Genomic DNA, 18571 nt, shown 5'->3' on the forward strand with positions numbered 1-18571 from the left:
TAATAAAAGTACTTAAAAAATTGAGGGATTTTTTGAGGGTTTCAAAATCATTATATATATATATATGCAACACATTTCTATGAGTTGCCTTTTCAAGATACGATGAGCTTGAGAGAGGATTTAGCAGGAAAGAGAGTCATAGGTCAGGAGGTCAGCTGAGCCATTGGGCCATTTATTGATGGATGATTCACAAGCACAGGAGATGTTTTTTTATATATACATTTGCTTGTAATTTCTGGAATGCTTGTAATAGAAACATCATCAAAAGACAGTTCTTATGGCAGTGTTTTTCAGTACAAATGTCTCAGCATCATCTTAACAGTTGATGATCTGTAGGTTAAAAATAATATTAAATGTTTTAAATATAATATATTAATATCCATATATTCCATTTTCACATGCAGGATAATAATTTCTCTCTTTTTTGTGCATAAATATAGTCTGAAAATCAAACATGTTTCAAGCAATGCCTTCGCTCTTTTTTATAAGAAAATGTTGCTTTTGTTTAGCAATACTGTTTCTTCCCATAGTGTCGCTCTGCACACCATTGGCATAACTGCTCCGTTTGATATCTGGGGTAAAAAATTATATGGACCGAGACGTTACGAAGGAGAGAATAAAAGTTAGCTGAACGAAAACAGGTTGATCTTTACACAATCACAAATACACAGACCAGTAAATAACATTAAAGAATAGGAAGGTGAAAGGGAAGATCGCACGGGCATATAGATCTACACGCTTAGCTGCCGAGGGGATGACAGGTTTAGGAGGTGGCGGCTTCTTGTTGTTTTTGGCTTGCGATTTACCCAAAGCAGCGCCGACTTCGATGGGTTTGCCATAGCAGTCAAAGTTTGAGAGTTCAAAGTCCCGTGGCAGTGAGCCTACGATGCTGAAGTCATTGGAGCGCAAATCTGACTTGGAGGTGCATACCTTTTTGCACCTTGTCTCTGTCACCTGAGAGAGATAAAGAGGGAGAGAGTGAGAAAAAGATGAATAAAGAGACATGTCAGATTCCAGCAACATCTGGTATGATTTTTCCTGAAACAGTATAAGGTTAGTTCACCCTAAAATGAAATTCTGTCCCCATTTCCATTCATTTCCTCACCCTCATGTTGTTCCAAACCTGTATGACTTACTTTCTTCAATGAAAACCAAAAGGAGTTATCTAGAAGAATGTCCAAGCTGCTCTTTTCTATACAATGAAAGCAGTTGGTAACCAACAAGGCTATTGGTCATCAACACGACTTCCCACCCACACAGTTTGTTCGAAGATTCAGTCTCTCTAAACCCCTCCTTTCCACAAGCATACTCTGCTCTGGTTGGTCAGACGGCCCAGTCTGTTGAGATTGGTCTACCACTTACAGCGCGTGTCGGAAATGAAACGGCCATAACCATATCTGAATTTCAGCTCTGGAAGCTTCTTCAGTGTTTGTATACACAGAGTGATACGAACAGTAATGATGGCATCGTTTTTTCCGTATCAATTCTAGCGTGAGTCCTGATCCTTTTGAACTGCAAGTGGATTTCTTGATCCGTGAAAGTCTTCTTGACATGACGACAACACGAACCAAACTCTTCCAAGCCTCAGCTACAACTACAGTGTTTGAAGGCGGGTCAAAGTAGTCATTGTTCACGCGCAGCCAATGAAAACCACAGGCTGGCAAATTTGTTACATTGTTACATAGGTATGTAACAGAAAGTGAGTCGTGAACTGAAATGACTAATTTCAACAGTTCAGAATCGATTCTTTCTTTAAGCAGGCAATAACTTTATTTGTCATGGACTTAGATCTCTAAAACTTTGCAGACCTTTAACATTTGCAAACAGCTATATTTTACACTGCAAGATAAAGGCACTTTAAACATTGAAAGAGTAACTGATTTACATAAGTGTTTTCCAAAGTGTGAATTAGGGTTATATACAGTATGAACAAGAAAGAAAGAAAGAAAGAAAGAAAGAAAGAAAGAAAGAAAGAAAGAAAGAAAGAAAGAAAGAAAGAAAGAAAGAAAGAAAGAAAGAGAAAGAGAAAATCATACTGGTTTGGAACGACATGAGTGTTATTGATAACAGGACATTTTAGACTGAACTATCCCTTTAATTTCACACTTAGGTATTTTCATTTATATAATTAGGAAATGAACAAACGATAGCTGGCAGGCGGATCATTTATGCATTATGATACTCATTCAGGCATCAGACATGGACAACTCAAACCAAATCTGATTAAATGTTTCCCGCAGAACTGTGTCCCTCATGTAGAGGCACATGCACTATCTATCTCTTTCTTGTAGCATTTTCCTTTCTCTTGACACTCTGAGGTGCTGGGAGAGGGAGAGTTTGAGGACAGGCAATTATTTTGGGCTCTTCCTAAAACCCTAACAGGGCAGAGGCAGTGTAGCATGGCCCTCCCACGCAGGAACAACAGGAGAAGAAAAGAAGTGGTGAGTAGAAACACCTACCTCGCATCAAAATAGAACAGGACAAGACACGCATTAAGAACTGATGTGACATTGCACTGTCTCTCTCTCTCTCTCTCTGACTAACAGAGCAGAGGGATGTCTGGAGTGATGTCTGATGGTCTAATGCCAACTTGTCTGTTGTATTAGTTCTGAATGTGTGGAAAGGGGCAGAAGCCATGCAGTGCTGGACCGTACTACTTCCCACTGGGCACACAACACTTAAATCCTCAAACAGCTTGATATATTTTCTAGTGCAAAGATTTAGGAAACTGTCTGTCAAATACAGTATTGGAGCTTTCATATCCTTCTAATAAATATTGTCTGCTCAAAAGCTTTCAGCATGTCTGAACAGCAATTACATGGCTGGAGAATCGGTGGCAGAAAACAAGCCTTGGGACAATTCCAAACAGCTCTAATTCAGAGCAATGAATGAGGTTTTCTTGGAGGTCAGTCATTTTCAGGGGTTGTGCAAAGAGCAGGTGGGTTAATTTCGGGTCAGATGTTCTTCTGCTGTCAAGTTCCAGTCTGGGAGTAAATGTGTGACAGTGGTTGCAAACACACTGCATCCTTAAGCCTCCCTCTGGGGCCAATTTAAAGCTTATAATAGACTTCAGCAGACCACATTATTCAGCCTATTTCTCCTGTCTGTCAGGCAACCCTTGCCTTCAAGCTCCTCTTCCAATTGTTGCTATAAAGCTGTCTGTTTTCTGAAGAACATGAAGTACTGTGATTATACCACCTACACTTTTGCATGCAGACCTGACATTAGCAGTGCATGATTTTAGATTATATAACTACAGGGACAGCAATGCAACTGAACACAATAAAAAAATAATTTAAACAATGATCTCTTTGTACAGGCAAAATTACTAATTTAAATATAATGTGTGTCCCCATGTGCTGCTTAACGTATGTCTCTATTGTATGCTGTCATGGAATAAAACATACTTAGAATGAATACAGATGTGTCACATTTGTATTTCAGAATCTAAAATATAGTAAACAAAATAAATAATAATTAATTAACAGAATATTATATTTACAATAATTTATTATAATTCATATATTTAATTGTATATTAATGTTAAAATACTTACACTACTGTTCAAAAGTTCTGGGTCAGTTTTTTTTTTTTTTTTTAAGTAGGCCTATCTTATGTTCACCAAGAGTTCATTTATTTGATTAAAAAAATTCAAATAATTGTTATTATAATTGTGTAATTTGAATCTTTTTTAAAATGTATTTTATTTCTGAGATGGCAAAACAGAATTTTCAGCATCATTACTCTTATTAGTCTTATGAGTGTCAGATGATCCTTCAGAAATCATTCTAAAATGCTGATTTGCTGTTCAATAATCATTTCCTAATATTAGCAAAGGTGAAAACGGTTGTGCTGCCTAATATTTTTTTTTTGTGGAAACTCTAATGCTGGACTATTTGATGAACAGAAAGTTCAAAAGAACAGCATTTATTTGAAATAGTCACATAATACTGTGACTTGTGTCACATAGAAGTGCTGAATATAAGTATTAACTCATTTAAACTTTTGAACAGTAGTATATTATATTAAATATATAATTACATACATAATTACACTCACCTAAAGGATTATTAGGAACACCATACTAATACTGTGTTTGACCCCCTTTCGCCTTCAGAACTGCCTTAATTCTACGTGGCATTGATTCAACAAGGTGCTGAAAGCATTCTTTAGAAATGTTGGCCCATATTGATAGGATAGCATCTTGCAGTTGATGGAGATTTGTGGGATGCACATACAGGGCACGAAGCTCCCGTTCCACCACATCCCAAAGATGCTCTATTGGGTTGAGATCTGGTGACTGTGGGGGCCATTTTAGGACAGTGAACTCATTGTCATGTTCAAGAAACCAATTTGAAATGATTCGAGCTTTGTGACATGGTGCATTATCCTGCTGGAAGCAGCCATCAGAGGATAGGTACATGGTGGTCATAAAGGGATGGACATGGTCAGAAACAATGCTCAGGTAGGCCGTGGCATTTAAACGATGCCCAATTGGCACTAAGGGGCCTAAAGTGTGCCAAGAAAACATCCCCCACACCATTACACCACCACCACCAGCCTGCACAGTGGTAACAAGGCATGATGGATCCATGTTCTCATTCTGTTTACGCCAAATTCTGACTCTACCATCTGAATGTCTCAACAGAAATCGAGACTCATCAGACCAGGCAACATTTTTCCAGTCTTTAACTGTCCAATTTTGGTGAGGTTTGTGCAAATTGTAGCCTCTTTTTCCTATTTGTAGTGGAAATGAGTGGTACCCAGTGGGGTCTTCAGCCGCTTCAAGGCTGTGCATGTTGTGGCTTCACAAATGCTTTGCTGCATACCTCGGTTGTAACGAGTGGTTATTTCAGTCAAAGTTGCTCTTCTATCAGCTTGAATCAGTTGGCCCATTCTCCTCTGACCTCTAGCATCAACAAGGCATTTTCGCCCACAGGACTGCCGCATACTGGATGTTTTTCCCTTTTCACACCATTCTTTGTAAACCCTAGAAATGGTTGTGCGTGAAAATCCCAGTAACTGAGCAGATTGTGAAATACTCAGACCGGCCCGTCTGGCACCAACAACCATGCCACGCTCAAAATTGCTTAAATCACCTTTCTTTCCCATTCTGACATTCAGTTTGGAGTTCAGGAGATTGTCTTGACCAGGACCACACCCCTAAATGCATTGAATCAACTGCCATGTGATTGGTTGATTAGATAATTGCATTAATGAGAAATCAATGAAATCAATAATTCAAATGAAATACTCACCAGGATACAATTATGGTATTAGATGGTAAAACAATGGTATTTTAAGATTATGGTCGATGTTCAAAGAAGTGATATTGCTGTGTCCAAAAACTATAGTGTTATAGTATTATCACTACCAGTGGTGCTTTTTATTAGTTTTATGAATTGTGTCAGCATACGGTATAATCATTAGAGTCAGCTGGTTGTTTCTGACCTGTAGCGTACTGACATGTATAGGGGTGCTTCCCATGCCGTTGATGGTGTTCTTGGCAGGGGTCTTTCCCTCTGCTTTCTCTTTGCTGGCAATCTTTGCTCTCTCCGCCTCCAGCCGTTTAGGGCTGTTAAGCATCACCTGAACCACAGCATATTCGACCAGAGAGGCAAAGCCAAAGAGCAGGCAGGCAATCAGCCAGATGTCAATCGCTTTTACATAGGAGACTTTGGGCAGTTCAGAGGCCAGAGACGTGCACTCAGAAGAGAGCGAGAGCACTGATAGTATCCCTGCAGACAAAGAGAGGGGTCATTAGATCACATGAGCTGAGGAGAGATGAGCTTAAACATTGATCTTAAGTTCTTCACACTAGAGCAGGCTGTACAACATAATGTGAATGCATCTGTGACAGCATTGATTTGAAAATGCCATCCATGTATTATAAGTTCTTTGCAAATTATGTTAATTTCCTTCTCTGTTTATACATTACAGTTTCAAATCTGGTGTTGGATGTTTTGATGTTTTTAAAAGTCTTTTAAGCTCACCAATGCATTATTTTATCAAAAATACAGTAAAACAGTTATGTTGTGAAAACAGCTGAGTTGCTTCATATTTTTTTGTTGAAACCATGATTTTTGAAACCATGGTGCATATTCTTTAATGAATAGAAATTTCAAAAGTACAGCTTTTATTTGAAACATTAAACGTCTTTATTGTCCCTTTTGGTCAACTTAATGCATCTTTGCCGAAAATAGAAAATATTACTGACCCCAAAATTGCAAATGGTATACCTATACCAATACAATGCTGCTTAGAGAATTTCATCGATTTTATTAAAGATGCATACAGTATATTTATTTCAAAATATTTTATTTTATGAGCAGGCTCACATGGAATCACACAGAAGCACATCCCTGTCCCTTATGTGTTTGTTTACTACACATTTGAATTTTATTTAATAATAATTTATAAATATTTCAATCTTACAGCTTATTCTCATATTTTTTTTAAATTTAAATATTATTAACTCTTTCCCCGGCAGTTTTTTATTTTTTTTTAAGTTGCCAGCATTTTCACCAAAATGTGACCCCCAGAATATTTTGTTGTAAGAAAATTACCAAAAGAAATAACAGAGCCTTTTGCTTTAAAACAAAACAAAACAAAACAAAACAAAACAAAACAAAACAAAACAAAACAAAACAAAACAAAACAAAACAAAACAGATATTCTAGATTCATGCATTCTTTTATAATCAACACTTGAATGTTGATAAGTTTCATAAAAAAGCAACATTTGAAACTTTCTTCTATCGCTCGTTCTTCTTCTTCTTCGCTTGTTTGTGGATCTGGAGATTATGTACTCTTTTAGAAGATACATGATAGCGCCCTCTAACGTATAACAGTGAAAACATAGATTGCCGGAAAATTCTGTCAGTGGCGGGGAAAGAGTTAAATATTTAAATTCATTCAGCAGGTTTCCCCACAAAATCTGCAAAACAGTATCTGTAGATTCCATCTAGGCCTGTGTATAATCAAAATGACACACACATACAAACCAAACACTCACAAACTGCATTAACTGACTGACCTGAATTAGTATGGGTTTGAGACCATGGACAGTGGTTTTTTGAGATGACACACTTGATGTAATCACGTTATACTGTGACAAGGACAACAATGTGAACAGAATGGTGGTGTTACTGGCATCCCCAATGGAATCGCAGATTGTAACCAAATCACGGCAGAGGATTTGCAGACATTTTGTAATGTCCACCCATGAAACAGAACTAGCACAAGGAATAAGCGTGTTCCATGAAAACAGTACATGCATTTATCAGCAATATCAGGCTATAATTGGAAAACACAAGAAATTGTCACATTTCACGGCATCTCACATAATCTTCATCGTATCTTGGATAATCTTCTCTCACTGAACTCTGCGGTTCTAATATTGAAATAACGCCTGTGGGCTGCAGCTGAGGCGGATGGAAATATCCTGGACGTGCATTACATTTCCTTGGAGATGCCTTTAGGTAAGCAATTGATGAAAAGAAGCTATAGTGCTGTAGGGGATAAAAAACTATCACCCTAAACCTCCTGTACTGATGTGAAATCAGCGGCATTGAAAAGATTCATTGGTGGATGTTATATTGGTGAAACCGTGGAATGAAAAATGTAAAGGATGGGGTTGTTTATGGGGGAACAGGACTCCACAGAGACATGAGATGAGGTGCTGATGCTTGTGGCAGGACTGATGATTGGAAAAAGTACCCAGAGGCACACGGGCAGCGCTGGCGTCAGGGTTGATCCAAAAGGAGAGCCAGGAGAGGACGACGATGAGCAGGGTGGGAGCGTACACACCCATCATGTAGAAGCCCACCTGCCTCCTCAGAGTAAAAATCACCTCCACACACGTGTAGTAGCCTATCATTCAACGGTTGAAAAGGTTGCTTTAAATGGACAATAGGGTACATTTATTGTGGAATCACATCTAATGGCTACCTCTTCAACTAGACCAGTGAGAGAACTTATGCACACATTTAGTGCCATTCATAAAAAGTGAAAACTTTTACCTGTCCCTGCGTAGAACTTGGTGCAATTGCCATATTCAATGTCTTCTTGTTTAATATCGAACTGAGGCAGAGCAATCTCTTCCATCTGTACGGGGTCACCAGACTGCCACATGAACTGCAGGTCATCTGTGGTGTAGCCGACTGCACACACACACACACACACACACACACACACACACACACACACACACACACACACACACACACAGATAAGGAGATTACTAGATAAGGATTTTTTTTTTTTTTACAATATTTAAACACACTTCCACAATTTTAAAATATGAAATAAATTTTGAATGATATATAAGCTAGACAGTTGTTCCTTGTACTGTTTAACAACACCTAAGTAAACTATGTTCATGTTTTTTTTTGTACGAAATTAAATCCAATATACACTTTGGATACTTTACATTTCCATGTCTTCTTAAGATACTACTAATTTTCTTGACCTATTTATTTGCTTCATATTTCCAAGTTTGTCCTGATATATATATATATATATATATATATATATATATATATATATATATATATATATATATATATATATATATATATATATTATTCTTCTAAATACTACTAAATGATGTTATTCATATTCACATACAGCTCTCAAGCTGCATTTTGCATCGCTGGGTGTCCATGGGGAAGAGAGTCAAGTCCAGGGGACAAGAGAGGGTAACAGACAACCTAAAAAGAGAGAGAAAATAAATTTTAAACAATGAATCATGCAGCATCTTGGTCAGTTTGAATCAGGGTAGTAATTTGGAATGAGGCATTTTCTTTTTTGATCAACTGTATATGGACACCTAAACATCATACACATTTGAGCTTGTTAAATGTTTAATTTCAAAACCATAATAAGAAGTCATATAAAATAATAATGAGTGAAATAGAAAAATAACAGATTCCACTAACTGCATTTAAAGTTCCATGCTGAAACGTTCACTTATATGAATATATTCAGCAACCTGGCAAAGACTATTTTAGACTATCACCAGATTGCATTACTTGAAAGTCAATCGAAATTTAACCGATTTGATAGATGCCACAGACATAAAATGTCTTTCCCAACAGTAGAATAAATTCTTCATGCAGTTCCCTTTTTGTGCACAGCATGCACACCAAGGCATGTTTATTTAAAACACCATTAACACATGAAAGCTTTTTGGTTTTCTCTCATAATCCGACAAGCACAGTCTCAGACGCAGCAAAGAGCTACTTTTTACACCAGCAAGGCCACACAACAAATGAGTGCACAGCAAGCAACTGAAGCACTGTGCCAAGTTATTTTTGTAAAGGCCTGGGAGAGGTTAGAGAGAATCATTGCTTCCCTGTAAGATCTGTTTTTCTTTAAGATGTATCTTTACGGTGTGTTATACAAATTATCTGAGAGGAAGAGAGATAGAGAGACAAGGGTTAAGATGCAAGATGGGGTCAGACGGGAAAACACAGGGGGAAAAACAAAGATACAAAATAAAGATTCCCCTTGAAAATAAACACTGCATCCATTATATTATCCTGCTCCAAACAATATTTAGTTTCGAAAAAATGAAATGTCTATGTATTAGGCTAAGCAGCAAAAAGCAGTTTCAGGGAAGGGGACTTATACTGTATCCAATGTCCAAAACTGAACAGTTTGACTAAAGCATATAAAATAGGACATAATTCTAACATAAAGAAATATATATAGTACAGTATATGAAATGGCATATGTTCGATAATTATTTTATATGTACTTGTTTCATACAATTTGGTGTTTATATATATATAGGTAGTATATAGTTATATATATATAGTTTAATTGGTGTTACATGTTTTCTTTTCATATGTATAGTGTTATAGTGTCATTCTGACAATGACATTTCTGAAATTATTTTCAAGATGACCTAAAAATAAATACATGAATAAATATTTGCATAAATGACCAGTCAGAATGTTCCAAAATAAAAATATCAAATAATGTGTCTCCAGTATACTGGACGTTCGGAATGGAGAGGTTATGGGGGAAAAGTGATAAGAAGGGCTATTAAGGTGTGTCAGTTTCATTGAGAAAAAGAGATAAGATATAAAAAAGTAATGTATATGTAGGGAAGAAGTGGAAGGTCGATGGACTAGTAAAGGCAGAATTTGTTTCAGGGAGGTATAATATGAAATAAACACTCTTGTTCCTTTTTGAAAGACTCTCATTAAGACAGTAATCCCTTGCCACACACATACCCAGAGAAAGAGCAAGGCATCCTGGGCCAATGCCAAAAGTGAGAAAGGGCTCACGGAAGACCACCCAGCTCATGATGATACGGGTGGCATGGAAAAACACTATGGAAATACATTTGCCTCAGACATAACAGAACAAAACGTGATGCTCTTATAAAAACTTCCCATCCAGACTGAAATGGCTCTGTGCCAGTGTTTAGATTTTATCTTTACCCTAAACTGGACCATGTCCAATGCACGGCTGGCAAGGTGACCACAGAAACAACTCACATTTGTTTGAAGCATTACAGCCTGTGGAATTGTTTACCGTTATAAATAACTGCTTGTTTCAATCCGTGCTGATAAACCTTACGTTTAAAAAATCATATTTCCACAGCACAGGGTTTGTAAAACACAACACTCTGTTGACAGATCTACAGCAGGTGTAGTCACTGACTGCTAGAAGACACTGAGAGCTTCATTCACTCAGCAGGACCAGTAGATAAAGCCATGGAAAGATAATGACAAGAGGTGTCCACCACTACTAAAGGATTGAACTTTCACATGGGATCAAATAGCAGGAGCTGTAATTTAGGTGTCAGTGGTGAGGTGAAACTCTAGGGTCAACAGATGTATCGAATCTCCAATTCTCAGATCACTTTAAGTCCCCTGAGGTTTATTAAACGCATGAAGAAGAGCTCAGGGGAGGGTTCGGTCACTATGTTACCTGTCTTTCAAACATGCCCTAGTGAAAAATACATTTTAAATACATTTATTTTATGCTAAGTATACTACAAATACATTTACATGTAAAACTCTGCTAAATAAGAACAACAAATTTTGTACTTAATGTACTTTAGTTATCTGGAAGTAGTGTTGAGGTCCGACTAAAGATATATTTAAGTATATTTGATTGTGCTAAAGTGAAACAACTGTAAGTATATTAAATATCTTGCACTTTAGACATTAAGAAAAGTGCATTGTGCAATAGAGAAGTACTCCAAATAAAGTTTAATCATAATATTTATTCAAGTTAGTCTCAAGCAATATGTCAGTAAATGGATTTGTAGTATACTTACTATGAAATAAATGTATTTTAAATACATTTTGGAAGTTTTTTTTTCCAAAATATTACATTGATTTTATATACACTTTAAGACACTTATTTTACTTGTTTTCATTATATCAGTAGTTAAAATTGTTGAAACCTGTTTTTGCCTCAGAGTAAAACGATATTAAAAAGTCATTTAACTTGATTTCTCATAACTGTTAATTAATTTATTACCAAGTTTGGGGTCAGTATGTTTGTTTTTTTAATATTTTGAATCAGCAAGAATGCATTCAGTGAATCAAAAGTGATAGTAAAGACTTCCATATTGTTACATACAATTTCAAATAAATGCTTTTCTTTTAAACTTTATATTAATCGAAGAATCATCGAAGAAAGGGTATTGTGGTTTACACATAAATATTAAGCAACATAACTGTTTTCAACTGTGATAATAATAATAAAAAAATGCTTATTGAGCACCAAATCAGCATATTAGACTGATTTCTGAAGGATCATGTGACACTGAAGACTGGAGTAATCATAGGAATAAATTTTAAATAAGGAAAAAAAATTTAAATAAAAAATAAATAAGGAAAAAACATTACAAAATCTTACCAACCAATTTGAACCTTTATCTCATAATTGTATATATTATTTCTCGGAAAAAAAGCTTCCATTAAGTTATGAACCTGGCTGACACATTCCATTTAACACCTTCCGATTAAACTGCATGGTAATTTGTTCCACTTTAAAAGGCCTTGACATCTGATAAACTCTTGTGTTTGCTTTGTTTAGATTGCAGTGGTAAATAATGTGAGTAGGTGTTACCGGCATTTAGACCTCATTTGTCACCATCCACAGAGACAGAGGTTGGGTGCTTAACAGGAAGAGAGCATTAAACTTCACCTCATGCTGATGAGTACGTCTCCGTTTCTGAAGATAAAGAGCAGGATGTTCTCCTGAGTAACGTCGTGAAAGTTAGCACTCTTTTCGTTGGCAAAGAAAAGATCGGGTTTCCAAAGGCATTTGAACATCGTCGGGTCAACGGTGAGCGAGTCCGACTTGTAGTCCTGAGGAAGCCGGAGTCTGGGGTCATTCCAGCGCTGTCTCAAGAAGATGTTGACACGATAGTCCTATAAAATACAGGACGGAAGATTTCATAAATCTGTTGAACTGCATTAAACCTGAAAAATCAACTATTTTGTGACACCGAAAACTTGATTCTGGGTGGGTGGGTGCTAGTTTGGAGGGCTGACGCCTGTCTTTGTGTTACGTGACAGGAACCGTGAGAAGCCTTGACTTGGACACAAAAACAGCACATTAGTTCTTCGAATGACAGAGAAGCCCAGGTGTCTTAGGAAACGGCATGGCAACCAGCATTTCTCACGACCTCTGAGTGATGTTTTAAAAAACGCTTGTCTCTGAAGTATCTAGGCTCCAATAATGGCTGGTATTGAAGTCGCGCAGCTGCGGAGCTCAGAGCTGCTCCTATTTACATTTCCAACTATCGCAAACATCAGAGGCATGCAACGGGTGCTGCAATGAGGGCTCACGCTGTATGTGAGCACCTACACTGGGGAAAACACAGGGTTCGTTAAGTCAGATTGGCCCCAGATTCCCTGCCGGCTTGCGTGAGCAAAAAGGCTTTGAAGTGGCATTTTTTTAGTGGAGCTAGTGCTGTGTTTTGCTAGTGCTGATACTGTGAAGACAGATGACATGCCAAATAAAATGGCCACACTCCAGCTGCACTACTGAGTAAAGTGAATTTAGTCCCTAAGTGTTTTTGCGTGTATGATTCACATCTTGGTATGTCCTGTTTTTCGTTCAGGATGTATTACACACACCATGGATGGCATTGTGTCATATTAACAAGTGTTGTTTTGTTAGACTTGTCCAAATGTTAATAAAGTGCTACATAAGCTGTGGTAGGCAAAGTGGTCTGCTTCTTACTAGTTGGGTCTCTGGAGAGGTTATGAATAGCCTTTTTGTATTTCTGTCGTATGCCACCTGTGCATATTAAGGTTAACCACAGCAGAATGATGCAACAACAAAGTGGGACTTCATTTTCAATGCCTGCTGTCACGCAGTTCTCCTGTAGAACTGACTGCAAATTATATTCAACCTATGACACCATGCAGTGCTGGGCAGAAAACACAGTCCTCTGATGTCTTTCCAAGGGAAATATTTTCAGTAGAGGTGATCTGAGACACTCTGGCATGATGGGTTGTTTATGGGTGTCACTGCTCATAAGGAGCCAGGCGTAAGATTGTGGGGTCTGGAGCTGATTTCTTTCCCCTGGTGGAGTGTTAAGTAAACACGGTGGGCCCAAAATAAAGCACACAGTCATGAATCCAATCATCTGTCTTGTAGGAGTTTCCCCTGACAATCTGACATTTTGGAAACTATACACTTTTTTATATATATATATTTTTGTTGTTGTTGTTGTTGTACAAAATGTTTGAGATTTATCTGTGTTCTTTTGTTCTAAATTATTGATTTCAACATCAATGACATTTAAAAAATGTCATTTAAAAAAATGAAAACAGCAGAATAAAACTGAGGTTGAAGTTAAAAGTTTTGTTTAGAACACTTCAAAAGGCTGTCTGCATCCAAAATCGAAAAAGAAGTATGTCTGAATTTACAGTACTCATAAAAGAGTATAGGTATAAAGTAACCGTATGACCTACTATTTCCGGCGAGATTCTGAAGTGTGCATCCGATGGACACTTTAATATGCCATGAGGCCACAGGAGAGCATTTATGAATGGCAGTGAAGCGACCAAGGTCCATTTCAAGGACACAACGCTTCTGACGGTGGTAGATCATGTGATAAGGGCAACATGGCGAATGTACTATGTCCAGATTACATTATAGAACATACTTTTTAGCAGTCGTGAATTTCTTTTTCAAGATAAGTACTTATTCAAGAGGGAATGCGATTTCGGACACATCCATTTTCTAATAAAAAATTATGAATAAGTTATATGACAAATGCCAACTTTACAAAGAAATTGACTGATAGGAAAGAACTTGCCCTGACCGTGTTTTTTGTCATTACATTACAGTGCAAATATTTCTGTTTTAAAACGGCAAATGTCGAGGAAAATATGTAAATAAATATATACACTATTCAAGATTTAAAAAAGAAAGAAATTAATACCTTTACTTAGCAAGGATAAATTAAATTGATCAAAAGTGATAGTATAGACTATCATTTCTATTTTAGAAATGCTGTTATTTTAAGAATCCTTAAATTTTATCAAAGAATCCTGCTAAATTGTTAAATGTGTCACAGTTAACAAAAATATTAAGCAACATATTAAGCAACATACAGTGCTATGCATAAGTTTAGACACCCATGCTAAAGTTGACTGAAAAGAGGAATAAAAAATCATCTTTTGGAAATTGAACTTAATGCCTTCCAATTCAATTTCGATCCAAAATCCAACCTTTAAGGACACCAATTTTCTTTGTGAATGAATAATGTATGGTAAATAAATAAATGTTCTTCCTTAAAATACAGGGTTCATATGTTTGGACACCCCTATGTTAAATTCCCATAGAGGCAGGCAGATTTTTATTTTTAAAGGCCAGTTACTTCATGGATCCAGGATACTATGCATCCTGATAAAGTTCCCTTGGCCTTTGGAATTAAAATAGCCCCACATCATCACATAGCCTTCACCATACCTAGAGATTGGCCTGACAATGTTCTTAAAGGTTGGATTTTTGCTCATTTTTTAAATTAAGGCATTAAGTTCAATTTCCAAAAGATGATTTTTTATTCCTCTTTTTAGTCAACTTTAGCATGGGTGTCTAAACTTATGCATAGCACTGTAACTGTTTTCAACATTGATAATAATAATAATAAATGTTTCTTGAGCAGCAAAGCAGCATATTAGACTGATTTCTGAAGGATCATGTGATACAATATTGAGTACTGGACGTGTGGATGTGTATGAAAGTGATACCATAGTGGTCTCTTGGATGGACCCAAAGCTGTTGATGAAAATGTTCACACGATCCTCAACAGGAATGCCTAAAAACAAAACAAAAAAACAGACAAAGTGGGCATCTCAGCACATCAAACACATCTATCAAACAAGACGCCCCAAAAGTCATTCTAACATTTTTAGCAGTGCACTTTCTCACGGACTATTATGGGTAACATTAACTATTTGGTTTATACCATGAAACATATGTTTGCACTTTATATGTATACACTAAATGGAAAGCATGGCATTATAGGAAAATCCTCCAACTACTCCACTGCTATTCCTATTCCCAAGATGATTATGTTGACTTTAATGACTGCCAGGAGCTTTCATCTTACTCAGATATGAAGAGCAGCTGGCTGGCCATAGAGACTAACAACACTGAATCATACAGTGAGCTCTTAACACTCAGACCACATCAAGGCCCACGTTTACACTGAATGCCAGAGAGCAGGAGGCTACAGAGCCTCTTTAAAACTCACTCTTTAAAAACTTGCTTCATTATATCTGGAACGGCTGCCAACAGTAGCATAACCTAGAATTAAGTATCTGCCACAATGTATATACAAGAATAAAACATGATTTGTTATTTAATAATTGTACATAAATGTAGGTTATTTATTTACAGAAGGGCATGCAAAAAGTGCAAAACTAACAAGTGAACAAGAAAAGGACAAATATCAGTAAACATTACCAACAGAAGAATACATTTACAATAGCAAAGAAAAAAGCTTTTAATGTTGTCTTGACAAAGCCTTATAGATGAGACAGTATCTTGTTAAAGGGTCATGAAACCCTAAAACACATTTTTTGAGATGTTAACAGATATGTACAGGTTGCACATAAATGAAAACAACAATAGCACTCATTATGTTTATTATTAAGGGAAAGGTGTTGATGTTGTTGTTGTTGTTGTTGTTGTTGTTGTTGTTGTTTTAAGCTATTTCATTCTTCCGGTTAAAAAAGCAAAGTTGAACTATAATGCCACAAAAAGTTAGGTATTTGCATTCATTCGAAATGGTGATTAGCTGCCATGGCCAGAGAGTACGCTTTTACGTCATCAGTTTCTCTGTACTATTCAGGAGAATAGATTCATTTAATCCAATCACTGCGCTGTATTACGCATGAGATCGCATTGCATCCCAAGGGTACTCTCTTGGATTGAGACATAGTGACTGTGGTGGCCATTTGAGTATAGCGAACTCATTGTCATGAAACCATTTTGAAATTATTCGAGCTTTGTGACATGGTATGTTGTCCTGTTGGAAGTAGCCATCAGATGACGGATACCCTGTGGTCATAAAGGGATGGACATGGTCATCAGCAATAATCAGCAGTAGTTTTTTAACAATGCTCAATTGGTACTAAGGGGCCAAAAGTGTGCCAGGAAAATATTGCACACACCATTACACCACCAGCAGCAGCCTGAACCGTTGATGCAAGCCAGGATGGATCCACGCTTTCATGTTGTTTACGCCAAATTCTGACCCTACTATCTGAATGTCGCAGCAGAAATTGAGACTCATCAGACCAGGCAACATTGTTCCAATCTTCTATTGTGCAACATTGGTGAGCCTGCAGGGTTGTATTGTGTGAATTGTATTCTAAGTTTCCTGTTCTTAGCTGAAAGGAGTGGCACCGGTGTGTCTTCTGCTGCTGTAGCACATCTGCTTCAAGTTTAACATGTTGTGTGTTCAGAGATGCTCTTCTGCAAACCTTGGTTGTAACGAGTGGCTATTTTAGTTACTGTTGCCTTTCTATCAGATCGAACCTGGCCATTCTTCTCTGACCTCTGGCATCAGCAAGGCATTTTCGCCCACAGAACTGCCGCTCACTGGATATTTTCTCTTTTTCTGGCCGTTCTCTGCAAACCCTAGAGATGTTTGCACATGAAAATCAAAGGAGACCAGCCTGTCTGGCACTAACAGCCATGCCACATTCAAAGCCACTTAAATCACCTTTCTTCCCCATTCTGATGCCTCAATTTGAACTTCAGCAGATCGTCTTAACCATGTCTACATGCCAAAATGCATTGAGTTGCTGCCATGTAATTGGCTGATTAGATATTTGCATTAACAAGCAGTTGAACAGGTGTACCTAAAGTGGCAGGTGAGTGTATATGTAAGGTATAATACATCCAGCCGGTTGTTATTGCAGAATAAACCCTGACAGGGGGATCAAAACTTTCACAAAGAAAAAACGTTCCTAGCAAGCATATAGCACTGACCTAAGTTGCTCGAATGAGCCTGTGTTATCAGTTTTTACCAGTTGTTATCGAGGGATAACATACTGCTGGATGACGCGATTAATCAATCAGAATCAAGTATTCCACAGAGCCGTGTAATGAATATAAACTATAACACTGCATGGGTAGCCTACTGACCTTTGAAGTTGGGTCGTATTCTTGGGTCATAGGTGACCAGAAGTCTATTAAGGATGTTGCTGGTGGAATTCTCTGGAACCCGTGCCAGATCCTCTGATGACAGCTGCCTGAAGGGACCAGAAACAAGGAGTGTTAGGGTGCAGTCTTTAACAACAACAAAACTACATCAAGTCGTGCTCATGTTTAAAAATGCAGCCATCTGTTTATTAAAAAGTCATTTCATTTTTGTGAAGGACGGCATAATAAAAGTCATCATGCATAGTTACATAAAACCATTGTGACTCTGAGGGCTTGTGAGTAGTGAATTACGTCATTTGCCACAGTGTGAAGTACACACACAACATCAGAGCAAATTAGCTGTTTCTACAGTTCCCTGTTGAATAGTCAGAAAGTCAACATAATGTATTGCATCATGTTGCCATAAAATGTTGAATGCAAATACACTTACGAAGGACAGTAAACCTGCTTTCCTTTCTTCTTTCCTTTCTTAGCAGATTTTTCTTTGGTGAATCCTCCTTCCATCCAGACACAGATGATAAGCAACAAGAAAATCACCTTTAGAGCCTTCATGTTACAACAACTCAACTTAGCCTGGAAAACAAACAACATGTACATTAAGAGCAAATAACGCAGTAACCAAATCACAAGTACATACGGTATATTACATACATTATACTGATTTTTTTTTTTTAAACTGCATATCATTGTCAGTAGGCATTGTCAAGAACAACGCATTTGCATATTATTTTACAGTTAGTAAAAATATTCTGATATTATTGTCTTTGTTCAAAGACATTTTATAAGCAGAGCACCAATATTCCCAGGCTATCAATGGATAACAACGTCCTCTCTCAGAGGACACACGGGCTGTCTTAGAGACTGATGGCCTGTTGGCTCAGGAAATGTGGTTCTGTTGTATCCGTGAC

At 37.3% G+C, this 18571-nt stretch overlaps 1 protein-coding gene across 1 annotated transcript; it reads right to left on the reverse strand.

The window, feature by feature from the left end:
• Positions 1-657: 657 nt before the first annotated feature.
• On the reverse strand, positions 658-18215 carry glrbb (glycine receptor, beta b; the record flags this gene model as incomplete). Its single annotated transcript, XM_081382378.1, has 9 exons — positions 658-954; positions 5452-5738; positions 7719-7871; positions 8021-8161; positions 8628-8710; positions 12174-12400; positions 15239-15306; positions 17646-17752; positions 18094-18215. 9 exons carry the CDS (start codon positions 18213-18215, stop codon positions 658-660), a joined length of 1485 nt encoding a protein of 494 aa, XP_081238504.1.
• Between the last annotated feature and the right edge of the window lie 356 nt (positions 18216-18571).

Source organism: Scardinius erythrophthalmus (genome assembly GCF_964197995.2).
Source record: "Scardinius erythrophthalmus genome assembly, chromosome: 13".
NCBI lineage: Eukaryota > Metazoa > Chordata > Actinopteri > Cypriniformes > Leuciscidae > Scardinius > Scardinius erythrophthalmus.